The sequence below is a fragment of the Vicia villosa genome, linkage group LG1 (genome assembly GCF_029867415.1).
Source record: "Vicia villosa cultivar HV-30 ecotype Madison, WI linkage group LG1, Vvil1.0, whole genome shotgun sequence".
NCBI classification, from domain to species: domain Eukaryota; kingdom Viridiplantae; phylum Streptophyta; class Magnoliopsida; order Fabales; family Fabaceae; genus Vicia; species Vicia villosa.
In genome coordinates, this window is record NC_081180.1 from 142,265,403 (window position 1) to 142,291,531 (window position 26,129).

General features: G+C 34.5%; 2 protein-coding genes and 1 long non-coding RNA gene across 3 annotated transcripts; 2 read left to right on the forward strand and 1 right to left on the reverse strand.

Annotated features, from left to right (window-relative positions):
* Positions 1-5,947: 5,947 nt before the first annotated feature.
* On the reverse strand, positions 5,948-7,254 carry LOC131618494 (uncharacterized). Its single transcript, XR_009288869.1, has 3 exons — positions 6,923-7,254; positions 6,594-6,820; positions 5,948-6,488 (listed from the first exon to the last, which is right to left on the reverse strand). It is a non-coding gene; the product is annotated as an uncharacterized LOC131618494 (long non-coding RNA).
* A 10,149-nt stretch (positions 7,255-17,403) lies between these two features.
* On the forward strand, positions 17,404-19,014 carry LOC131656008 (uncharacterized). The gene is made up of 4 exons (XM_058925796.1): positions 17,404-17,492; positions 17,589-17,894; positions 17,985-18,169; positions 18,305-19,014. Exons 1-4 carry the CDS (start codon positions 17,404-17,406, stop codon positions 19,012-19,014), a joined length of 1,290 nt encoding a protein of 429 aa, XP_058781779.1.
* A 5,232-nt stretch (positions 19,015-24,246) lies between these two features.
* On the forward strand, positions 24,247-25,381 carry LOC131656020 (AT-hook motif nuclear-localized protein 20-like; the record flags this gene model as incomplete). The annotated part of the gene is made up of 1 exon (XM_058925804.1): positions 24,247-25,381. A coding segment is annotated over one exon (909 nt), but the record flags the coding sequence as incomplete, so codon positions are not given.
* Positions 25,382-26,129: the final 748 nt, after the last annotated feature.

Here is a 26,129-nt window from a genome sequence, read left to right on the forward strand (position 1 = left end):
GAATCAACTTGTGTATTTGATGATAACTTTGACTAGCAAAATAAAGCTGGTTAATATTCTCCCAGAGTCTCCAGTTTTTCTTCTGAAGAATCTTAAGAAGAAACTAAGGGTTGTAAAAGATGAAACATTTATGAAAAGATAATGTATCAAGATCATCTGACGTTCCATTGTTTCAAAGGGTGATGCCTAATGAAGATATGGTTACAAGAAGAAAGATTGAGTGACTCTAGAATAAGATTATCTATGAAGAAACACCTCCAGAAATGATGTTTGAAGATTTGGTTTCTGAGCAAGAAGAACTCATGTTAAAAGAACATTGAGTATTTGAAAATGGTAAGATTATCTGAAGATAAAGCGTATCAGGTTAGATTGCTTTCCAAAATCTTTTAAATATTTTTTAAGATACCTTTACAAGTTAAAAGATGTCTAAGTCAGAAATATCTCAAGTAATAAACTTACTAGACTCTGAGAATATTATGTCACGTGTGTTAAAATTAATAGTTTGATCGGAATTTGTCAACTTTATCATGATAATGTATTTACTTCGAGCAGTGTGAAAATGTTCTTGAAAATTGTTAAAAATCTCTCTACCCTATATGTTTTTATTGAAAGCTTTTAAGGCACATTTTAATTGAGTATAAATCTAGTTAAATACAATCTTTATCTTTCTACTGTTTGTTGTCTTGCATTTATCCCTCTAACAAGTGTCTTGAAAATGCTGGTCTTTTATTTTCTCGAGTTTAACATCACTTAAATGTTCCGGGTCTTCCAAAATTGATAGATTCCGTGACTAAATAAGTTCCCTTTGATCATCATGTTTTCTCCTCTCCTAAGTGTCCTTCGTGTCTCTTCCTCAAAACTATCGTTTGTCCCTTAAACTCCCTCATTTCACCATGACAACCAAAACCTCCTATGGAGATGAAGATATGTTAGAAGTTATTTATGAGAAACGTCTAAATCTAACATGAACAAATGACTACTTCTTCCTAAGTGTTCACTTTCAAGGATGGATCAGTTATATCACCATGCTTAGAGGACCAATTTATTCTGTTCTTGTGAAAAAATTATGGAAATATGCTTTTATTAACATCAATAACTGCATTCAATCTAGCATACTAGGTTTTTCATTTATCATAACTCCCTCCTCCATTGTTGATGCCATTGGGTGCGATCAAAAGGGTGTCACTACGAAACAACCCGATCTCATGCACACTCCTGCTGAGAAAATCTTAACCATTTATCATAGTACACAAGACTATGAAACCACCAAACCAGAATCTCTTATGCCTCTAGCAAAAGATTGGTTTAGTTTTATTTTAACCAAACTAAAACTAAGAGGAGATAACCAGGATATTATATTCCATAATGACAAATTCCTGATTTTCCGCCTTCTTACCTGTGTTCCCATCAACTGCCCTCAAACTATCTTTAACCACCTAAAAGAATCTGTTACGGTCTCCAGAAGACTAGAGAATTCTTTCATGCCTTATGGCAGAGTCTTTTCTGAACTTATCTCCAAGGCTGGTCTTGTCAAATTCTTTCAAAGAATCAAAATTGGTTCAGACTTTGTCCTTTTTTATGAAAGTTCTGACACATTTGACAATCATTTATTCTCTTAAAATAGTCACTTGTGTTTTAGTCACTTGTGTCCTTTATTGATTTTTATGGTGTTTATTTAAATTTCCTTTTGTATCTTCTAGTTCTTATGATTTAAGTGTAAGTTTATTTATTTTATGTATGGTTATTGTCACCTTGTTTATATTTCTGTTTATGTTAATGAAATTGATTTGTTTCTGTATTTATATTTTTCTCTCACTGATCTCTTTTGCTTAATCAAATTTAAACTCAGTTATTCATATCCTAAACTTTTTTATTATGACGAAAAGGGGGAGAAGATTAAGATGTCATTTTGATGAAATCCTTTAAAATCTACTTGTAAAATTAAAATAGATTCAAGTATATAAATGCAAAAAGAATCTAAAATGTAATTTTTTGAGAAGAAACAATTTCTGATAAGCTAACTCTGTAAAATTGCTTCCACTTGTTCTAGTTAGAATATTCTAATCTTTGAAAATTTAGCTAAGAAAACCTTTTGTGTGTGCTTTCTTGATTTTGTTAGAAGATTGTAAATAGAGTCTTAGTGTGAGACTGCAATAATTTTTAGGAAATTTCTTTGTCCCCCTCCCTATGGGGGTCACCTCCAGCGAAAATCCTAATTTACCCCTGCTTCGGAGATGCATCTCCGAAGTATTTTTTTTCTAAATTTTCCCCGACTTCGGAAGTGCATTTCCGAAAACACCAAATGGGGGGTGTTTTCGAAGATGCACTTCCGAAAACACCTTTTTTTTTTTTAGATTTTTTCAGACTTCGGAGATGTATCTCCGAAAAAATCCAAAAATTGGAATTTTGATTAATTCGAAGATGCATCTCCGAAAAAACCTCCCAAAATTAAAAATTTTGGAATATTAATTAATTCACATATCATAAATTTGATATAATATAATTTATGAGTTATGAATAATAATAATTATATATTTTGCTATAATTTAGGAGTTATGAATAATAATAATTATATATTTCTATTGTGATTCATATTTTAAAATTTATCATTTAGTTTTGCTAAATTGATATTAAATTTATATAAATCCGTTAATGATATATTATTGGCTAAGACATGTACTAAAAGCAAGAAAACATGTCTTTTTAATATTAAAGAGTTTTGTTTTATTATATCCTTAAATTGTATATTCGTATAAGTTAGATGATGCTATTTATTACAATTGATTCATATTAATATCAATTAACTAAATTCTAATATTATTTACTATATAATTATTTGAGTTAAGATTGTGGAGTTAAGAAATATTTTGTTATAAACAAAATTTTTGTGATTATATAATATATTGATATTGATATGTTCCTTTTTAATTTGCTTGAAATATATCTTAATGTGGGGGCATATAATAATATATTATATTATATTAGAAGAATTTAATTTGATGTGTGCATATAAGTATGAATAAAATGATTTGAGATATTTTATTTTAGTATAAGATATTATTATTTTATTAGTAACAAATTAAGTAATTATCGAAAATACGCAATGAGAGAAATACGTGAAATAGAAATTTGATTATTTAAAAATAATTTTACCTTATTTATTTAATGAAAAAAAGATTTTCATTTAGTTTAAAAGATTTTGTCTAAATTTTATTTAATGAATAAATTTTATATTTAATTTTATATAATTCAAAATTTACTTATGAAATTAGAATGTTTTTAATTTATATAAGTTAGTAAAATAATTTTTAACTTTAAAATTGTTTAGGAAATTTTGATTCACCTTGATTTTATTGATTCACCTTATATTTTATTGATTCATCTTGATTTTATACCCTATTAATTGTATTGATTCACCTTGATTTTATTGATTCACCTTATTTTATTGATTCATCTTGATTTTATACTCTATTAATTGTATTGATTCACCTTGATTTTAATTTTTTTATAATTACTGTATTTTTTCGGAAGTGTATATCCGAAACATTTCAAGACCAAAAATTGGAATGTTTCGGATATTCATCTCCGAAGACACCCCTCAAGTGGTGTTTTCGGGAGTGCACATCCAAAAACACATTTTTTTCGTGTTTTCGGAAGTACATTTCCGAAATCACCTTTTTTCTCATAAAATAAGTGATTTCGGAAATGCATTTTCGAAACAGGGGGCATTTTCGGAATTTCGCCAGAGGTGATCAAGAAAATAGGGAGGTGGGTAAAGAAATTTCCTAATTTTTAACATAATAAAATTTTGTGGATGGACTAGACTACCCTTATTTGTAAATGGGAACCATCTTTTGTCATTTTCTTTACTGCACTTTTATTTTTCTACTTTGTTATTCATACACCCATCAGTTATTTCGGAAAAATAAAAGAGATATATCATCTACAAATTAATGAAAAAAAGTCTTAAAATCTAAAAGGTGAGAGATTATCAAATCAGAAGACCCTTCATACCACAAGTAAGTATACTTACTCTGAATATTGAAAAAAGATCTAAATCTAAAGCCCATTGAGACCTTCAACCAAATTGTAAGAAATGAAAATGAGCTAAAGGGCGCCTTGTTCAACCCCCCTCTTAATACTAATCTTAACTCAGACTCAAAGTAACTAAAACTGTCACATTGCTCGAAAAGACACAAACACCCATCCAAGCGGATTACTTCTGATCAAAACCAAATCTAAAAATCTTAGTCTATAAATCCTTAAAAATATGTGTCAACAACTAAAAAAAACACATATATAGTCCTAGAAAATCCTAAAAGAAGTTTTACCAAAAATTACTTTAAGGGATCTGTTAAGAAAAAGCTCATTAGAGAAAGAAAAGAATCTATTTTACTTAAAGATTTTTATCATTATTAATAGTATTATTAATATTAGGCCTTATGTTATAGTTTTTATTGTATTGGGTTAATTGGCCCATGGCCCAATAACTCATCTAAACCTTAGTTATATATTCCTTAGTTATATATTGTATGACCTATCTTGTTGATTGTTGAATGAAAATCTGAAAAGTTATTTCTTATGCTTTTATCTTCTTATGCAATTTAGATCTATGGTAGTTTAGTGTAACCTAACAAGATCACAAAAAATTAATTAATATAATTGAAAAAAAAAAATCAAATATTAGTGATAAAGTAGATACAAATAAATATCTAGTAAAACTAATATTTGATATCCCTAATATTTGACTAACCAATATTTGTAAGAATGCTCCCATTATATCTCATTTACTTTTTGCCGACGATTGTTTCCTTTTCTTCAGAGCAGCTATTAGCGAAGCAAATATGATGAAGAATATTCTTACCACTTATGAAGAAGCCTCTGGTCAAGCTATCAATTTCCAGATGTCTGAATTCTATTGTAGTAGAAATGTTGATTCTGGGCTTATAAATCTCTTGGCTGGTACCTTAGGAGTTCAACAAGTTTTAGGTACCGGAAAATATCTTGGAGTCCCCTCTATGATAGGAAGAAACAGGAAAGCTACTTTCAAGTTTATCAAAGACAGAATTTGGAAGAAGATAAACACTTGGAGTAGTCAAAGTCTCTCGGAAGCAGGTAGGGAAACGCTTATAAAATATGTTCTCCAATCTATTCCGACATATATTATGAGTATCTTCTTACTTCCTTCCTCCTTGATTGATGAAATTGAAAAAATGTTGAACTCGTTCTGGTGGGGTCATACAAAAGATAACTCAAGAGGTATTCATTGGTTATCGTGGGACAAGCTGTCTATGCCTAAGAAATTTGGTGGTATGGGGTTCAAAAATCTAAGTGCTTTCAATTATGCCATGTTAAGCAAACAAGCTTGGAGCCTTATGACTAAGCCTAACACCTTGGTTTCGCGCCTTTACAAGGCTAGATACTTTCCCAAGTGTGATTTTCTTAATTCAGAGATTGGACATAATCCGAGTTACGTCTGGCGTAGTATTTGGAGTGCTAAATTTGTGGTGCGAGGAGGGTGTTGCACCCCAAAATTTGCCCTCTTTTCTGTGCTATAAGTTATCAAAGACGTTTATGTTGTCAGTCAAAAATCGAAGAAAAATAACAAAATAGTTTCTCTATGGTCTGAAGCATGTCTTTCGTCTCAACATTTATGATTTGTAATGCAAGGGTCCGGGTTGCAAATATCATCCATTTCTATTCAAGGATCCAAGTTCACGGGTTGCCATTGTTGGCGTTACAAATTTATCACCAGATTCAAGTTAAGGGTTTGAGATTTGTATTTGAGCATTGGAAGGAGGAGTTGAATTTCAAGCTTCATTTGAAAAAAGATAACCTTGCGATTTTCAAAGTCGAGAAAGGGTGCTATTACAAGAATTCATCTCATGTCCAAATATTCACTATGTTCATTATAAAAATCACTTGTCCATTATTTTTCAAACACTCATTTAAAATTCCAAATTCAAATGTTCAAGTTCATCATAAAATCTCAAAGTCCAAGCCCTTGTTCATTACAAACCATGTTCAAATTACAAAAGTCCATGCTATTCATTAAAAAAAAAATTGAATTACAAAGGAAATAGCCCATTATAATGAAAAAGCCCATAACCCAATCTTCAATTCCTGTTTCCAGTTTTCATTCTGCAATCCAAATCTGAGCCATCCTGCAAATAAGAAATAATAAACCGGACCCACAACTGGAGATCGGTTCGAAAAAAGAATTGTTGAAGAAAGGATCAAAAAACCAGCATAACACATAACAGAAAAAGATCGAGAATAACAAAAAACGGAACAAACTCCTCAACCAAAAAATCTCAATCTCTGAATATTCATTCATCTTCTTCAAACCTCTTCAATCTCTCTTCGTTTTTTCAATCGTAACAACCTTCTCTCACAGCAATAATCATCACCGTTGCAATCTTCATGAATTGAATCACCTTCAAGACTTCTCCGCCATAACTCGATTCTTCTTCAATCTTCAACAAAACCTGTAACAAAATTTTCAGAAAAAAAAAATACATAACAAACATTCTCAGAACAGAAATGAGAAGAAGAGGAAATCTGTAACAGAATTCTTAAGCTCTTGATTGAACCTTCATCCACACATCTTCAATATCACCACCGATTCACCAATCTTCAGAAAACTTCAACAGAAAAATCTCATCACATCACCTTCATCTTCTCTCTCACTCTCTCGGAATCTCTGAATCGTCATCATTAAATCATCATCTCATCGAGGCAGTCCTGAAGCAATGTCATAACCGCTTCATCCGTTCATCAACAACTTCATTGCACATCGATCTTCGACGCACTCCATAACCTGCGGACAACAACCGCATCATTATCACAATGTTGCGGTTCAAGGCACAACACAAGGCGCAGTCAAGTTCAGGAAGAAGTGAGAAAAAGGTTCAACGCGTACCTGATATTCTTACAAATTTCATTAGCGAATCGGAGAGCTTGAAAACAAATCGAAGACTGAGAAAATCACGTTTGATTGAGTGAGATCGGAAGCACCGAGAGATGAACGTGAGAGAAGATTGTTGAGAGAAGACGAGAGCGAGAGATTAGCGAGGTGACGGGTGAGGTAGTGTTCTTGTCGCGGTTGTTCACAGCGGTGAGTGGCAGAATGGCGTTGAGGAGGAGTTCGTTGCCGCCGCGAGTTCGTTTGAGAGAGGAAGAAGAACGTGCAAGTTTGTAACCCTAAGCTCTCTCTTATTTGTCCATAATCATCTTAATTAACGTTTAATGGATTGATTAGTACTAATTGAGATTAACAAAATCTGATGCAAATCGGATCAAATAAAAACTGGACATAGACTTTGGGCCTTCATATGCAAATCGCTAGATCTTACCTCCATTTGAGTCCAACATTTCTTTGGCCATAAAAATATGAGTTACAAAAAGACTGTTTGGGCCACCAGCCATTGGGCTGCGCCAATTTCCTACTGACTGCACCGTTGTTTTCAACTTTCACACACTGTATGCATGTTTTTTTTTTTTGTATTAGATTTAGTTTTTAAGCTAGTTTGTTTTCTAACATTTTTAGCATAATACAAAAATATAATTTCAATAATTTTGTTGGATTTTGAGCATGATAAAAATAATCAAAAACATGTAATCTTTTCCTTGTTAGAATTTAGATGTTTACTTACATAGTTTTGTTCTATTATTGTTAGATAAAAATGCCATAAAAAAACAATTTAATTTTGTTAGATTTTTTTTTAGGATTTAATTAGAACTTAATTGCTAGTATTTTCTATAGCGTGCTTCCTTGTTACTATTGATTTGTTTGTTGAGATGTGCGAGGTACTTTGAGATAGCCTTCGATTGTGATTCGATTGCCTCGTGTTCCACTTTATTTGTGGTACACGAATTCGCTTTCGATGCGACTTGATTTGCATCGTGTTCCACTTTATTTGTGGGACACAAACATATTTCCGATCGATTCATCTGATCTTTCATTCATTGAGATGTATATTCTTGTATTGTCTGGCTTGTGTCCTCCTGCAGGTTGCTTGTGTGGTTATGCTCGACGCGTACCACATGTCGCTTGTGATTTATTCTCACGACGACGCTTTCTGACTCGCTTTGCTTGATGATGGCTTACGCTAATTATTCCGGACTTCTCTGCTTACGCTTGCTAGATCATTGCGGATTTGCTATCCGTTCGGTATTGTCTCCTGGTCCCTTTTACCGCTTTCCGCATCATCCTATAACATGAGAAGTAGGACCTAGACATTCATCTGGCCAAGTCCTCAAAAGAGGCTCTGTTTTTGTTGGTATGTTTACATTTGTGCTTCGCGGCAGGGAGTCACGGTGTAATAAGTCATATATGGCACTTCGTTAAGTCCTCATGGAAGGCATGCGGAAAAGGTTAGCAACCAACCCCCGCCTAGTCTCATCGAGTCCGTTCGGTATGCGCACGCTACGCGTTGCTCGCATCCGAACCTGCACAAGATCTTGTTATCGAGTATTTCAGGAAAAGGGTTCATGTAGCCGGACCCCCGCCTTTCCTATAGCTCGCGTCGCTCGACGTTGATGCTCGGTGTACGCACGCACTGTTTTCCTTTCAGATTTGTGACGGCTTGGTTGCTGAGAGGGACTCGCTCCTCTTGTCTATGGCCCGATCATTTTTACGAGGTCTAATGCTTGGTTGACTCGGGTGATTCGCTCCCCTTGGCTATGGCGGGACCGCTTTTCTACCACTCGGCCAGTGCCGTTGGTCTTGTTTGCTTTACGAGCGGAGCTCGTTTGTGTGATATTCTTGTTTGCTTTTCGCTTTTCTCCCCATAGGTTGTTAGTTTAGTTTAGACTTGTACCCTTTGTATGATAACATTAGGTAGCAAGCTTTCCCCCTTTGCTTAGGTCTTCCTCATGCATTCTTTAAAACACAAACCACACTCTTTGATTTTCTTTTCTTAAGAGCTTGTTATTTCCGCTCCATTCCCAGCATAAGTCTCCAAAGGTCGAGCAGCGGAGTGTGAATGTAACTCGTTCACCTAAAAAACACAAAACAAACAGAAACTAGTTAGTCGAGCTACGGTAGTTCTGATTCTGCAAAACAGATACGTAGGCAGCGGGGTAGGGCCTGTGCGAGCACAATCCTTTCTTTTCCCTACATTCTGCATTCATTTTAGTCCAGATTAGCGTAGTTTGCTTACACACCCATAGTTTTAGACACATGCATGGATACCATCGAGTACGATGCGCGCGAGGGGTGCTAATACCTTCCCCTCGCGTAACCGACTCCCTTACCCTTTTTCTCTGGTCGTGGGACCGTTGTTTTGTTTTGTGGTTTGCTGGCATTCCCTTCCTTTTCAGGATAAATATGTTAGTGGCGACTTTGTTAATTTTCGCGGTAGCGACAAAGGTTACAAGTGGAGCATTGGTACGGGCGAGTGCATCTCGGTTTGGGATCAAAATTGGTTATACGACAGCTCTGCGGTTACTAATTTGTGGCCCGACAATCCGATGGTGGCAAATCTCAAAGTTTCGGATCTTATTAACCCAACCAGCAAACAATGGAAGTTGAATTTGATTTATCCGTTAATAGGTGGTGAAGTGGCGCAGAAAATTGCAAACACTCCATTATTCGAAGCGGTACATGAGGATAGAGTGTTTTGGAATCTTGAGAAGAATGGTATTTTTTCTGTGTGTAGTGCCTATTGTTACTGTGTCAACGAAGCCATAGACACCTCTCATCTGCGTATTAATAATAATTGGGATTTAATTTGGAATATAAAGATCCCTCCAAGAGTCAAGAACTTCCTGTGGCGTTTATGTAGAAATTGTGTCCCTACTAGAACACGTCTCATTGACAAAGGTGTTGGGTGTCCTGATAGTTGTGTGATATGTGGGAATGGTTATGAGAATAATAATCATTTGTATTTTCAGTGTCCTAAGAGTATTGTCTGTTGGGAAAAAGTGGGGCTTTGACAAACTATTCAGCAGCTAGTCAATAACGGAGGAGATTTTAGTTCTGTTGTATTTTCTTTTTTGCAGGTCTCTACTCATGAAAATCAGGCGGTCTTTTCTACTATCTTGTGGAGTATTTGGAAAAGTAGAAATAATGCCCTTTGGAATCAAATCGAGGATTCTCCAGATAATATCTGCTTGCGAGGTTCGCATCTTTTATCAGGTTGGCGAGATGCTCAACAGGCCAGAAACATAGCTTCTCCTATAGATCAATCAGTAACCGATCCTAAGTGGTGTAAGCCACCCAGCAGTTGGGTCAAATGCAACATTGATGCATCTTTTTCTAGCAACAAGGTTGGTATAGGTGCCTGTATCAGAAATGATGAGGGTATTTTTATTATAGCTCGGACAAAATGGTTTTCTCCTATTACTGATGTTGATACCGACGAAGCTCTTGGTCTCTTAGCTGCTATTAATTGGGTTTTGGACCTCGGCTATGATAATGTGGCTTCGAGTCGGAGTCTAAAAGTGTAGTGGATAGTGTGACTCTTCCTAAGCCAAACGACTCAGATTTTGGCGCCATTGCTCGAGTTTGTTATCAGGTTCTGACTCACTCTACTAGAAACTTTTAGGTTAAGTTCATTAGAAGACAAGCTAATGAGGTTGCTCATGCTTTGGCTAAGGCGGCTCCATCTCTTGCTAGTTTTCACATTTTTAACGATGTACCTACTTGTATTTACAATCTTATTATTAATGAAATGGTTTAGTTTCTTGCTGTAAAAAAATAAAAAATAAAAAAAACCAATATTCAATCACTAAATATAAAAATATATCTAGTTTTAGATATTTTATTTAAAAGTAAATTAGAAAAAGGAAAATAAGGAATCCGTAAAAAAGAAATTAGAAAAAAGAAAATAAGAGACCCATTTTTTAAACAAATTAATGAACTATCCATCCTTTGATGATTTCAATTAGCAGCAAATGATAGCAGCCTCCGTCCCACATTAAATGAATCAATAATTTAACAAAAGTCTCAGCGAATGTCATTTCATGTATTTATCATTTTTTTAAACATTAATTAACATCAGTGCAATATTTTTAGTTCAAAATTGAGAATTTTTTTATCCACTTCCCTATCTTCTTGGTGACCTCCAGCGAAATTTCACAACTGCCCCTTTACTTCGGAAATGCATTTTCGAAGTAAAAAAATCTCCGAAAACACTTTTTTTTTTCTTTCAGTTTTTTCTTATTTCAAAAATGCATTTCCGAAAACACCATTTCGAAAGTGCATTTTGGAAATACTGCGTATTTTGCAGTTTAAACAAAACAGCCCCTCCCCCCCAAATCATTTACCCTAAACCAATTTCAAACTCAACCTCTCTGAGATTTTCTGCAAACCAACTTCCAAGGCTACATCAAAGGCTCCATCTACTTGTTCTACTACATTCAAAAGCATCTCAATCACCTTCAATTTGTAAGTTTCTAAAGCTTTAGATCTATGATTGAAATGCATGTTAAGGTTGTTAGAAATTAGAAAAATGATATAGGGGTAGGTTGTTAGTAGTCTTTAGGGTTGTTTAGAAGCATAAAAACGGGTTTTGAAGTGTGTTTTGGGGTCTGCCATAAAACCTGCAGAAATGGTGTTCGCAGGGGTGTTTCGGAAGTTCATTTCTGAAAACACCTCCCTGACCAGTTTCGGAAATGAACTTCTGAAAAGTGTCCAGAAGTGTTTTTTTTTTAATTGTTTCGCATTCTTATGGATTTCAATTGTTTCATGGTAGGCAACCCATCACGTATCAGACAGGGGAGGGAGACACAGACAGCGTCGGCTAGACGCGAGCGTGCGGCGCAATTTGCACCGATGCGGGGACGGGGTGGAGTACGAGCACCCGTACATACAGATGAGCCTGGTTCCTCGTCTGGATCGAGGAGTCGGCTGGCTCGGGTATCTTCTTCCCGTCAGGAGGAGGAGGAGGAGGAGGTGACATACCAGGAGGCGGAGGAGGAGATACCTGATGCTGATCCTCCACACGGGGAGGAGGAGGAGGAGGGCTACCCGGGTGGGCCTAGGGACACGTCCGTGCTAATTTCCTACCACGAGCACGTCGCTCGACGTGTATGGGATGGAGAGGTATTTTTTATAATTTATCCGACTTTATTATTTAACCGTTATTTATTTAGCTTTTTATTCCACATTTTCTTAACGGTCTAATACAATGTTTTTTGTTATTGTTTTTGTTGTAACAGGAAAGGCTGACTTTAAAAATGGTGAACCACGCGCGTAAGATTTTTGGTCTCTTTAAACCAGAGGCGCAGTGGTTTAATGATGCAGTGACTGCTTTCGGGCCTGGTGGGTTGTGCATGATCGGGTATACCACCATCAATCGCGGCATGCAGGGGGGCTTTGTGGAGCGGTGGCATAGGGAGACGTCTTCTTTCCACTTCCCGGTTAGGGAGATGTCGATCACCTTGCACGATGTGCACTGTCTTCTCCACTTACCGATTAGGGGGATGCTGCTGAACCATTCCTGGATCCAAAGGTCGATGCGATTGACTGGATGGCGATCTATTTGGGTATGGATCGAGATATGACTGATTTTGAGTACCAGACGACAAATGGGCCTCATATCCAGTTCTCCATATTGAGCGATTCTTATGAGCACCACTTGGTGGCGGCGGCCGAATCCGAGGAGGCGGGTAACGACCTATTTAGGGAGTATCACCGTGCCTGCGCTCTCCGGTGTTGGTTCATGTTTTTGGTAGGCACTGCACTCTTTGTGGACAAGAGTGCAAGATACGTCGACGTGACATACCTCCGCTACTTCATGGACTTGACTACCATTCACCAGTGGAACTGGGGCTCAGCTATTATGGTATACCTATACCAGAAGTTGAATGAGGCCTCCAACTGGAGGACCAGAAAGTTGACCGGATCCGCCACACTCCTGACGGTATGTTTCATTTTAATTGTTTCACATTTATTTATGGTTCGTATTTATTTTTAATACATTATCGTGTTTGTGTTTCAGGGCTGGATCATCTCCTACTTCCCCCGCATCCGCGGCTTCGCCATTGATCCTGCGTACGAGGACGCCATGCCCAGGGCCGCCCGATACGTTCTCCAAAGGGGGAACAATGCAGTGGGACCATATCGTGGGTACCTCGACCGCACAACTCACAATGACATTCGTTGGAGGCCATTCAATGACTACACTGCTGTTGTCGCCTTAGACCGCATCGCGTTATATTCTGGCTGGTTGGCATGCGGGACCATCACCATGGTGAGGTATCTTCTTGAGCGGTGCATGCGGCAGTTTGGACATGTGCAGATGATACCGAGGTCACCGTTTAAGGCTGCTCCCGACACAGTTACCCGAGTGGAGCTCATTGCCATATTTGCGGAGGGAGCATCATGTGGTCCCGGAGGAGTATCGTCGCATGCAGGCCACCCAGGACTGACATTGTGTAGAGGGGTACGTCACATGGTTCTATCGGGTCTCACATCCTCTGATGACAGCCGATGCTCCTGGCGCTCATATGCCAGCATACGAGGAGATCCTGGAGAACCAGCAGGCCGAGGATGATCATGCCATTGATCTCCTGCCGATATGCCAGTGGATAGAGATGCTTGGGCGGGATGCGTTGGAGCGAGGTATCATTGATCAGGGCGGTCCAGAGGCAGTCGCCGTGGTGGAGAGGATGGTCGGTGATGTGGGCTGTGCGGCGGCATACAGGAGGCAGAGGAGGTCCCAAGGAGAGAGGGTTAGGCATACACAGTAGGGGTTCCAGATTATTTTTCTTGTATTCGGCTTGTATTTCACACACTATTACTATTTTATTCAGCTTGTATATATTATTCGGATTGTATTTATTATATTAGTATTTAATGTTGATATGTCGTTTATTTTATTCGACGTTTTCGTTTAATTAAAAATACGGGACTGTTAAGAAAAACATAAAAAAAAACTATTTCTGCATAATTTGGAAGTGCATTTCCGAAAACCCCCAAAAATGTGAAAAAGGTGTTTTCGGAAGTGCATCTCCGAAAACACCCTCCATTTGGTGTTTTCGGAAGTGCACTTCCGATGTCTGGAAAAATTTAGAAAAAAAATACTTCGGAGATACATCTCCGAAGCAGGGGCAACTTGAGAATTTCGCTGGGGGTCACCCCTATAGGGGGGTCAATAAAGAAATTCTCTTCAAAATTTTGGACTCTATATTTATAATAATGGCCAATAGACTAATGTTTGGTTTAGTTTAGTTTGGGCGGTTTTGACGCTAAAAGTCATCCGACCCGTAAAAGAAAAAGACATGCGGTTTGGTTTGATTCGGTTGGTTTTTAGAAGAAAAAAAACGAATCAAACTAAACCAAACTAATGCGGTTTGGTTCGATTAGGCTGGTTCGGTTTTTTTACAAATGTTTTATTGAGTCATACATACACATATAGATGACAACATAATTTTATATTCAGTCATTCATATACTACTAATTAACAACAAAACTCATCATATTTGGACAACAACTTCCCAGTTAATATGTATAAATTAAATTCGACAAAAGTGAAATAATAAACATAAAATAATAGCATAAAATAGTATCAAAAATATTATAATGAAACAAAAAAAAAATAGAAGAGACGAGAGATAAGCGAAGATGAAAAGGAAAGAACATAAGAGAGGAGAGATTATAAAAGAAGATGTGCGATAAAAACAAAATTGAAAAAGGGAACATTTTCATAAAAATGAGAAGGTGAAAAAGAAAGAATATAAGATAGTAAAAATTAGAGAAGAAGAGGTAAGATGTATGTGGGGAAGAGCGCAATAATTCTAGGACAGATTTGAGAAGACTGAAATTGAAACAATAAGCATAATTAAGGATGAGAAAGTGGTTTGTAATCATAAGGCTAATGTATAATAGGTATATGTTTGGTTTGAATGTGGGTTAAGTAAAATTTAGGTTGTAGCATAATGCGGTTTGATTCGGTTTGCAAAATATAAACCGCAAATCAAACCGAACCATGTGATTTTGTTAAAAGATTACCAAAACAAATCTGAACTAAATGCGGTTTTTTGCGATTTCGATTTAGTTTGGTTTGGTTTGCGGTTTTCTATTGGGTTGGTTTAATTTTGAAACCCCTATCTATAATATAGAGGGAAATGGCCGATTGAATTGATTTGGCGGAGGATCGGGCTGCATGCTTTAAAGAAAGCTTCTACTCTTGGAGGATTTTTTGCGGTAGTAAGAAGGTGAGGGTAGGAAAAGAGGGAGTCATATGATTTGCTCTTTGTTGGCCGTTGTGGCTAGTGAGGAATGGGATAATTTTTAGGAATGATAGTTGGAATATACTAGACATAGTATAGAACATGAAAGCGTTGTTAGAAAATAGGTATGATAATCCTGGATAACTTCGAAGAATCGTGTTCGTACACTTTCCGAACAAAGTATTTCGACCCTATTCTTGCCTGGGTTCACGAAATCTTTGTGGGGATAATTCTCGAAGAGCAATCTGTTTCTAACAAAAGAGAACAGATCAGGAATGTAGAGAGGAAGTATTATTTTTCATGTCCAAAATCAAGGCCAAATGACTCCTTATATAGGAGATCAATAACAGAAACCGAAAAGGTGGCTCTCTACCCCTTGGACCCCGACGGGGCGCTGCCCCGCACCCCGCCAGGGGCTCTGCCCCTTGGACCCCGACGGGGCGCTGCCCCACTCCCCTCCAGGGGCTCCGCCCCTTGGAACCCCGTTTCTATTATTCGTATTCAATTGCACGTTTGGCTCTACGAGCGTGCACTCCGCACTACCCTAACTCGTTTCAAGCTTAACGCATAATTGCATTGGCCTATAGTAAATCACATTACTACCAAAATACATTGATGATACTAAAATCACCAACAAGCGTTGGTTTGGAGATGGTCATTCATCTGAAAAATTACTCATCTAAATTGTAACTTTTATTAATTTAGCAAAAACTCTTTGTTTCATTTATCGTGAGTTTCAATTGAAGAATAATCTTTCTTTTTGTCTAGATGTTTGTCTCGTTTGTTTTATAAACAGGTTCGAGAACTCTTAATTCTCTATTGAATATATCCAAAATAAGAGTATAAGGATTAACATAAAAAGAAATCTATTGAGCTGAATGTAACGGAGATTAACATCTTAGTTTAGAAGATTTGTTCATATACTTAGTACTCGACAATGCATATAATTTATGTTAAGGAAATGAAACAAAAAATTCAAAAATTTGTTGATTTTACATTAGTTTATAAATATAAATAAATGTTGCTAAAATTTTTACATTTAATTAAACTAAAATATACTAGTTGAACTATTCCCCTCTCTCTAATGTTAAAGTTTATTTTGTATTTACTTCATTCCTTTTACTATTATATTAGTATGTTGAAATATCATGCATAAAACTATATACATAAAACTACTATAATAAATAAATATGTTTATTTCATTCCTTTTAATATATGGGAAATGCTAAAAAGTGCTCCAGGGGCACTCTTTAATAGCTTTAAAAAGTAAGTTTTTCTTGGAAATATGCGTAATTAATGCATCGAGAATTGAAATGGTGAACTTTTGAAAGAATATTTTCTTTATTTAGAATGCTTAAAGAGTGCCCCTGGGGCACTCGTTAGCATGACCCTTAATATATATATATATATATATATATATATATATATATATATATATATATATGTATAGTAAATAAATATTTTTATTTTTTCAATTAATGAAGAGAATCTGTATTCAGGTAAAAGAAAAGTAGTCTTAGTTGAAAAGAAAAGGTAAAACAAAGAACCAATAGCAATATTTGTTGGCTTGGAAGGTGTGTTAGCAGCTGAAATAGTTACAACTTACAAGGTTGAAAGGTTCACCAATATATACCTTTCTTCTTATTTCTTCATTGCAATAGTTACAGAGACACTCACTATGGACTCATCATGGTAACTTAGGTATATATTGGGTCCCGGGAAAACAACGTGCTTCCCACCCACCTCAACCTGCCATAACGCACGAAACCCCACAAACCCTAATTTTCAAAAACCTCTAAAAACATTGCTAATTAGTGCTTATTCTTCCTTCTCATTATACAACAAAAATTAACAAAGACTCTTTCCGCTTATAGTCTCGAATCTTAATAGATGCTCCTTTAGATTATTAGGTAGCATCAAAATATATATATATATATATATATATATATATATATATATATATATATATATATATATATATATATATATATATATATATATATATATATATATATATATATATATATATATATATATATATATATATAGTGGCGGTTCTAGGGCCCAGCTAGTTCGGGCGGGCAAAATTAGGGTTTTAATATTAGAGTTTTAGATAAGATTAGGGGCAAAATTAGTCAAAACAGGGTGTAAAAATTAAAACAAATAAATAATCAATGGTCCAGGCCCAACCCAAATAATTATTAATGAATCAAAACAGAAATTATGGAAGAGCTTGGTGAAAGACAATTCTCTGTGCTTATTGATGAGTCGCGTGATATATCTGTCAAAGAGCAAATGGCGGTGATGTTGAGGTTAGTAGTTGTATTTTCCAATTCCTATTACATATTATTCTCCATGCCTCCATATAACATTGTTGAATACATTTGACTTTTTATTTATATTGCTAGGTTCTTGAACGACAAAGAAAAAGTTGTGGAACGATTTATTGCTCTACATCATGTCAAATATACTACATCTGAGGCACTAAAGGATGCTCTTTATGGAATTCTTGATCGTCACACATTATCTATTTCAAGGATACGAGGGCAAGGATATGATGGGGCTTCAAATATGAGAGGTGAATTTAAAGGTTTGCAAAGAAAGATTCTAGATGAAAACCCTTATGCTTTCTATGTCCATTGCTATGCTCACCGTTTGCAATTGGTGGTTGTGTCTGTTGCTAGTAGTTGCTCATCTATTCATGATTTCTTTGAGTATATCTCCTTGATTGTAACCATAACAAGTGCATCTTGCAAGAGAAGGGATGCTTTGACAAAGGCACAACACTAATATATTTTGAATAGGCTTGAGAGTGGTGAGATATCTCAAGGAAAGGGCTTGCACCAATCATCTAGTCTCGCTAGATCCGGAGATACTAGATGGGGTTCACATTATACTACCTTGATTCGTTTGGATGAGATTTGGTCCTCCGTGTTAGAGGTGCTTAGTATTGTTGATGAAGATGGACGTGGACCATCTCAAGCAGCAGGTTAGATAGAAAAAATGGAGAGCTTTAAATTTGCTTTCATTTTGAAGTTTATGTTAAAGTTGTTTGGTATCACAAATGAACTTTCAAAAATCTTGCAAACAAAAGATATTAATATTGTGCTTGCTATGGAATTAGTTGATGATGTTAAAGCTCGATTGGCTACATTGAGAGAGAATGGTTGGGATGATTTATTTATTGATGTCCAAGAATTTTGTATTGCTCAAAGTATTCCGGTGCCAAATATGGATGAAGAAATACCAGTTCGGGGTCGTTCAAGAAGAGAAGGGAGGACTGTCACTAATCTTCACCATTACCGTGCAGAGATTTTTTATGTTGCTATTGACAAAATATGTGTGGAGATGGATCACCGATTTAGTGAAGGAAGTAACATTGTGCTGGATTACTTCTCATGTCTTGACCCCAAAAACTCCTTTTCTAAGTTTGATGTTGATAAGCTTGTTCGTCTTGCTGATATTTATCATGCAGACTTTTCTAATGATGATCGTGGAACAATAAGGGAGCAACTTGAGACTTATGTACATCAAGTGAAAAGGCATGCTTCATTTACTTCTTATGAAGATGTTCAAAGTTTGGCTATGAAGATGGTTCAAACTGAGAAACATTTGGTATTTTCATTGGTCTACAAACTCATTGAGTTGGCTTTGATATTGCTGGTGTCGACAGCATCCGTCGAAAGAGCTTTTTCAGGAATGAAGATTATCAAGTTTAATTTGCGCAACAAGATCAACGATGTGTGGTTCAAGTCATACGAACATTCACCGCAAAGAGGTCTCGGAGAGGACATTTACCTCCTAATTTTATTTAGCACACTATTTACAGGTTAGGTTAGCACATTTTATGACTATTTATATATTATGTCACATGTAACTCGCGGTTAAAAATTTTGCCCAGAATACCTAAAATTCCTGGCTCCGCCACTATATATATATATATATATATATATATATATATATATATATATATATATATATATATATATATATATATATATATATATATATATATATATATATATATATATATATATATATATATATATATTGTTCCTCTTAAATTACCGTATTTTTGTTTATCATATACTTATGCTCACAATTATACTAAGAACTAATATTAAACAGATTTAAAATATTAATTAAATGTATTAATTTTTTACATTTCATAAAATAAAATTTAATAAAAAAACTTGTGTTGATGTTAACATATTAACTATCCCACAATTAATTTCGAATTAAATGAATAATGTATTACTATTACTAACATTAAATATTTGAAAAATTATTTACTTTTAGTCATGATAGTGATCCACATTTAGTACTACTTTTTATTTTAACAATAAGATGGAATATTGGTTTAATAATCATCATTGTAAATATATAAAATATATTACCTACAAAATGAGAAAAATATTATTTATATGGATCCACATTTATAGTGACTCACAATTATAATTGTTGATTCATATGGTGTTATTTATCTTATGTTAATAATGATAATTTTTTCAAATATTTAATGATCAAAAATTCAAAATGTTATATAATTTTTTATTAGGATTTGATTCAACACATAAGATAAATAATTCCATTTAATTTAAATTTACCCCATATCATATGGGCCTTTTCGAAAAACTTCCGTAAAAAAAAGTCAAATAGATTTTTTCAATATTTAGAAAAAGTTTATCTTAAAACTTTTGACGGACTAAATCACTAAAAATGTTGAAGAGTCAATGTTTTTCAGAATTTTCTATTAATATCCACATGTGTTTAGTTACTTTTATTTGGACAATTATACCCTTAAGATTAAAAATAAAACCTAATCTCAAAAAATATCCACTTAGGTCCACCTTTTCATGAAAAATTTACTTCGTACCCCTACAATTAGACCCGTACCCCTACACGAAAAAATTTTGGACCGAAATACCCTCTTATAAATAATACATATTTTAATTTTTTTCATTTTTTCCTCATATTTTCAAAAAAAATTAAAACACCCAAAAATATATAAACCGGAACACTTTTTCAAAGTTTTCCGGTTCAAAAAAAATCACACCGGAACACTTAGAAAAAGAGTTCCGGTAGCTTAAATGTGGGATTTAAATATGCATACCGGAACACTTATTAAAACTGTTCCGGAGGTTAAAACTTTTTAAAAAATTCTTAACTTTACGCAACGGTTTTAAACCGTTGCCAAAAGGTATTGGCCAACAGAATAAAACCGTTGCCTATGCTGATTGCATAATCTTGCTTCAAACCACACTTTAGGCAACGCTTTTGTAATTTATCATTCACTTTAGGCAACGCCTTAAAACTGTTGCGTAAAGTCTAAAATTTAAGAAAAAAAATAAACCACCGGAACACTTTAAATAAGTGTTCCGGTATGCAACTTTAAACAACTGAAAATTACCGGAACTCTTTTTCTAAGTGTTCCGGTGTAGTTTTTTTAAACCGGAAGACTTTAAAAAAGTGTTCCGGTTTATATATTTTTGGGTGTTTCGAAAATTTTTCTGAAATGTGAGGAAAAAATGAATTTTTTAAGAATATATACTATTTATATGAGGGTATTTTGGTCCAAATTTTTTTTATGTAGGAGTATAGGTATAATTGTAAGGGTACAAAGTAAAATTTTCCCTTTTCATTAGTCACCTTTTCATTAAGCCCATCGTTGTTTAACCTGATCCGTAAATTTTCATAACCCAAAATTTTGAAAGTAAATAGATACTAGTAAAAACAAAAAGATATTATGTAATTCATCACCATTTATTTGCATTTAAAATATAGCTTAAAAGTTGAAGAGTGTAAGTTTTATAATTGTAATTTTTAAATAGTTTACTAGCTATAATTTTACATTTTAAATATGAATAAATAAAATTATGTAGATTTGAATTCACATCCTTATGTTCCTACTTGACTTAACAGACATTTATAAATTACTTCTAATTTCAATTTTTAAGAAATGTTATTTTTTTTTAGCTCTTTGAACAACATAATTAATATTTATTCTATCATAAATTATATAATAATTTGATCATTATACCCCTATTAAAAAATTTGATTAATTTTATATTAAAAAATTAATAATAATTTTATAAAATTATTTTTCATTAATAACATAAAATATATATTAAAAGAATTAAAATATATTAAAAAAATTAGAAAAAAGAAGAGTAATGAATATTTAAGAATTAAACTAAAAAATTATTAATATTACATAAGGAATGTAAAACCTTGAAAAATGATTAATATTAGGCAAAATACTCTCTCGAGTTCATTCTGGTCCCTTATTTTTAAAAAGTTTTAAGGTTGTTCTTTAATTGTTCAAAAAGGCCCATGTTAATCATTTTCGTCTATTATTCATTAAAAGAATAACCCATTTTGAAAATATGGGTTTAAATCTGGAAAAATCTGATTTTTTCTTAGAACTAAAAATATAATTAAGCTATTATTAGTGCAAATTGTTTAATTACTTCAAATCCTAATTCATTAATTAAGCTACAAAAATATAATACAAAAATCTAAATTGAATTGATGGGGTTTCTATAATCAAGAGTTTATATAATCAAGCATTGAAATCCAAGAAAGTATATTATGAATTTGGGGCTTTAGGGTTCATGATGTTGAAATCCAGATTAAAGACCCCAAGTTGAGGAAAGTATATTATTTCAGTTTTCCGATTTTCAATTTCCATCACTTTCAAATTTTTCTTTCATGAATCATTGAAGGTCATATTGATGTATATTGTAAGTTTCGTATAATAATGTAAGTTTCGTATCTCCATCACTTTCAAATTTGTCTTTTATGAATAATTGAAAGCCAGTTGAGTATAGTAATGTTTTCGGAAAGATTGGAGGATAGAAGAATCTCGTTTACAAGAAGATTTTCATAGTTTGAGTGTGTCAAAGCATCTTGTGAGGGTTGTTAGTCAGAAGTTGAAATGAAGTAGACAAAGATTAATAGTAAATATATATCTCATTTATAAATGAAATTATAAAAGGTGAAGAGGTGTAGTGGTAAACATGTTGTGCTGCAATCAATGTGTCTTAGGTTTGAATCCCAACGTAGGGTAAAATTTTGATCACCTTTGATGATAAACAGATGCTACGCGTACAAACATGTGTCATGTCAGATGCCATCCAAGCAAAAGTTGACGCCGTTTGAAAAAAATGGACGGAAAGGACTAACGTGGATCTTTCTGAAAAATTTTAAAGATAAGGGACCAGAATGGACCCCGAAATATACTTAAGGGACCAAACAAGATATTTTGCCTAAATATTACATTAGGAATGTAAAACCTTAAAAAATTAATTTTGTAAAACAGATGCTACGCGTACAAACATGTGTCGTGTCAGATGCCATCCAAGCAAAAATTGACGCCGTTTGAAAAAAATGGACGGAAAGGACTAACGTGGATCTTTCTGAAAATTTTTAAAGATAAGGGACCAGAATGGACCCCGAAATATACTTAAGGGACCAAACACGATATTTTGCCTAAATATTACATTAGGAATGTAAAACCTTAAAAAATTAATTTTGTAAAATAACTTATAATTTAAATCAGATGGATTAAATGATAAAAATTGTTGTCTGCATTGTGGGAGTTGTTGAAAAATATAGTTTAACCTAACACATTTCTACGAAATTGACTTTTAGGGTAAGGGTTGCCACCAATTATAAGCACGTGTTTCAGTCATATATTGTCTAATATGGAACTCTTAACACACTTCCTCACGCTTATGACTAGACATTTAGAGCGTGAAAAAAATGATGGGTGGCCTAATAGCGAAAAGCTGATAGCACGTGGCCAACCAAATTTTAATCAGACTCTAATACCATATTAAGAAATATGGTTTGACCTAGCTCATCCGTATAAAATAGGTTGAATGGTGAAGATTGATCTCATTTATAAGCACATGATCATGTCATATATTGTTCAATGTAAGACTCTTAATAATAATTTTTCTAACGACATTCCATTACAAATTTGCATTACAGATGTCTTTAACTAATATTTAGATATATGTTATTGTGTGTAGTGACACACACTCGTATAGGGTTGACAAAATAGATTGGATCTTCCAGCATGTTCGTTTAACTAACCATTTTTGATAGATTGAATCAAAGTTAGACGACCTTGTTTACTTTGCCTATTCTGTCGCTCTTTTTTAGTGGGTTTTAGAGAATATGAGTCTAAACCAAAACAATTTTTTTATTTTATTTTTAAACTTTAAGAGTGGTATGGTCCGTCAAGACCATATACTTATTTTCCGGTAAGGCGAACCTAATTTTTCGGCCCACCCCTCTATTTTGTCCTAATAGTTTTAGCGTTTTAACGGAGCATCCCATTTGTCAACCTTAAACTTTTGTTATTAAATCTAATTTATAAAAACCTATAATTATTTTGCATCTCAACAACCACAACCATATATATGACCCAACTTCAATTCAAAACCATTATAAAAACAATAAGGTAAGAAAACAAGTATTTTAGCTCCCCATGTCAACAACAACACAGCTCACACCAACATTAAAGAAACCAATATATTCAAAAACACTTCTCCTGTCCTTAATTTGTCCTCCTCAAACAGTCACTTTCCTGTTCTTCTCTAATTTCATTATAATAACACACCATATCCCCTTGTCTGTCTTTTATTTTTCTTTTGTTTTTGTGTTTTCTCTTTGTACTTGAGTTGATTCTTTGAAAGGTATCTCATCTCTTTTATCTTGTAGCCAACATAGAATAATCAAAACAAATAAATCATTATAAAATAGACAGTTTTTATTTTTATCAAAACCCTTTACTTGATTCCATTCCATTAACTGCATCTAATTCTCTCCTTTTTTCTTACCCTATCATCATCCATTAGAGTAAGTTAGTGAGTGAGCATCATATGTTAGGTCATCATAAACATATACCTATCTTTTTTCTTTCTTTTCTGCTCTATGAGTGAGTTTGACTTTTTTTCTTAACCCTTAGTTTTTCCTATATCTCATGGATCACAACAATTGAAATGAAAGAAAACTAATCAAACTCTATTTTGGTTTCTCACACATCATCAATAAAATTCAGAAATATATACTACAGCAGCAGTTCTGGCTAATCCTTGGTGGACAATTCAAGGAGGGTTATCTGGTGTTGACCCAGGAACCCATTCACCTACTGGTTTCAACAAACTTCACAACACAAACCTTACGATCAACGAGAATCGCGATGAAGAAGAAGAAGACGACGATGACAACAGAGATGAGCCGAGAGAAGGCGCGGTTGATGTTGGAAACCGGAGGCCAAGAGGAAGACCACCTGGATCTAAAAATAGACCTAAACCTCCTATCTTTGTTACAAGAGATAGTCCAAATGCTTTGAAGAGCCATGTGATGGAGGTGGCTGGTGGAGCTGATATAGCAGAAAGTGTAGCGCAATTTGCAAGGAGGCGTCAACGGGGTGTTTGTGTTCTCAGTGGAAGTGGCTCGGTGGCTAATGTTACTCTTAGACAACCTTCAGCTCCTGGTGCTGTTGTAGCACTTCATGGTAGGTTTGAGATCTTGTCCTTAACGGGAACGTTTCTACCTGGTCCTGCTCCACCAGGTTCAACTGGTCTAACAGTGTACCTGGCTGGAGGTCAGGGCCAGGTAGTCGGAGGTTGTGTTGTTGGAGCTCTTGTTGCAGTTGGGCCTGTTATGCTTATTTCCGCTACTTTTACTAACGCGACTTATGAAAGACTTCCACTCGAAGATTCTGATAATGATAATGACAATAACAACGAAGGGCCTAGTTCAGCGGCCGCCATGCAAGGAGCAGCGTTAGGTGGTGGATCTCCTCCACCCGGAATCGGTCATCAGTTGCAAGGTGGAATTCCAGATCCATCTTCTATGCCGATGTATAATTTGCCACCGAATTTGTTGCCTAATAATGGAGGGCAGATGGGACATGAGGCCCTTGCTTGGGCTGCTGCTCATGGAAGGCCACCTTATTAAGATGAACTGTCTGAATTAGATCTGTGAATTTGTTATCTTGTATTTTGAAGGGTAGGTATTGGAAAACGTTAGAGAGGTGCTGAGTTTAAGAAACTGTGAAGAAGAATGAAGCATGCTTCTTAGTAATAGTGATGTGTATATGGATTATGAACTTCTTTTTGTTCTTTTTTATTTCTCTTTTGCTTCTGTGGTTTGAATAAAAAATGATGACTGTGAGTGTCTTTTTATGTAGGAATTTCATGGTTTTAGTTTAAATATGATGAAAGAGGTTGATTTGATGATTACACTTCATTGTTATTTCATTTAGCTTTTAGTTATATGCAACTTCTGACATTCATTTACTCTTTTTATGATGTGGGAATAAGAGAAAGAAATCAGTATTGCATATGCATGTTACAGTTAGGGTTTGTGAACCTAAACTTTTTCAACATCTGGACATTCATTGCTGCAGTGAACTTATAGTGCTGCTGCTCAAATCTCATTGTCCCTCTAAAAGGTTGGGATATGTAATAATTTGACTGTATTTGACGTCTCATTGTTAAAGAATTATTGTAATATAAAGCTCATAAAAATAGTTTATGAATAGATTTTTAAACATTCTGAGTTAGTATATAGGTGGAACATAGAGAAGATTCTGATTTCAATTCTAATAGATTATTGATCTCTGACATTTATATTTAATGAAGATATTCATGTCAATGACTCAATTTATATTGTTGTTTGAAAAATGCTAACAAGTCTATTTAAGGCTTTTTTTTTAATAACAAAACAGATTAAAATATATTTAAAGAAAAGAGTAAAGATACAAACAATAGGCATAGCAGTGCACTGAAACGAAAATCAAACAAAAACAAATGCCATTTTTATAATTGGTGGTATTGTGATCCCTAATTTTGTGGTCTCTTGTTGTGTTTTTCTCTTCAATTGATGTTTTTTGTGAAGTTTTCTTGTTTTCCTATCTCGTTGCACCTATC

What these genes read in the sequence shown, in the direction of transcription:
- LOC131656008 (XM_058925796.1), top strand. Translation starts at nt 17,404, where the DNA reads ATGGAAGAGCTTGGTGAAAGACAATTCTCTGTGCTTATTGATGAGTCG. An exon ending in CAAATGGCGGTGATGTTGAG is followed by an intron (nt 17,493 to 17,588) that starts GTTAGTAGTTGT and finishes TTATATTGCTAG; the next exon opens with GTTCTTGAACGACAAAGAAA. An exon ending in TGGACCATCTCAAGCAGCAG is followed by an intron (nt 18,170 to 18,304) that starts GTTAGATAGAAA and finishes CTATGGAATTAG; the next exon opens with TTGATGATGTTAAAGCTCGA.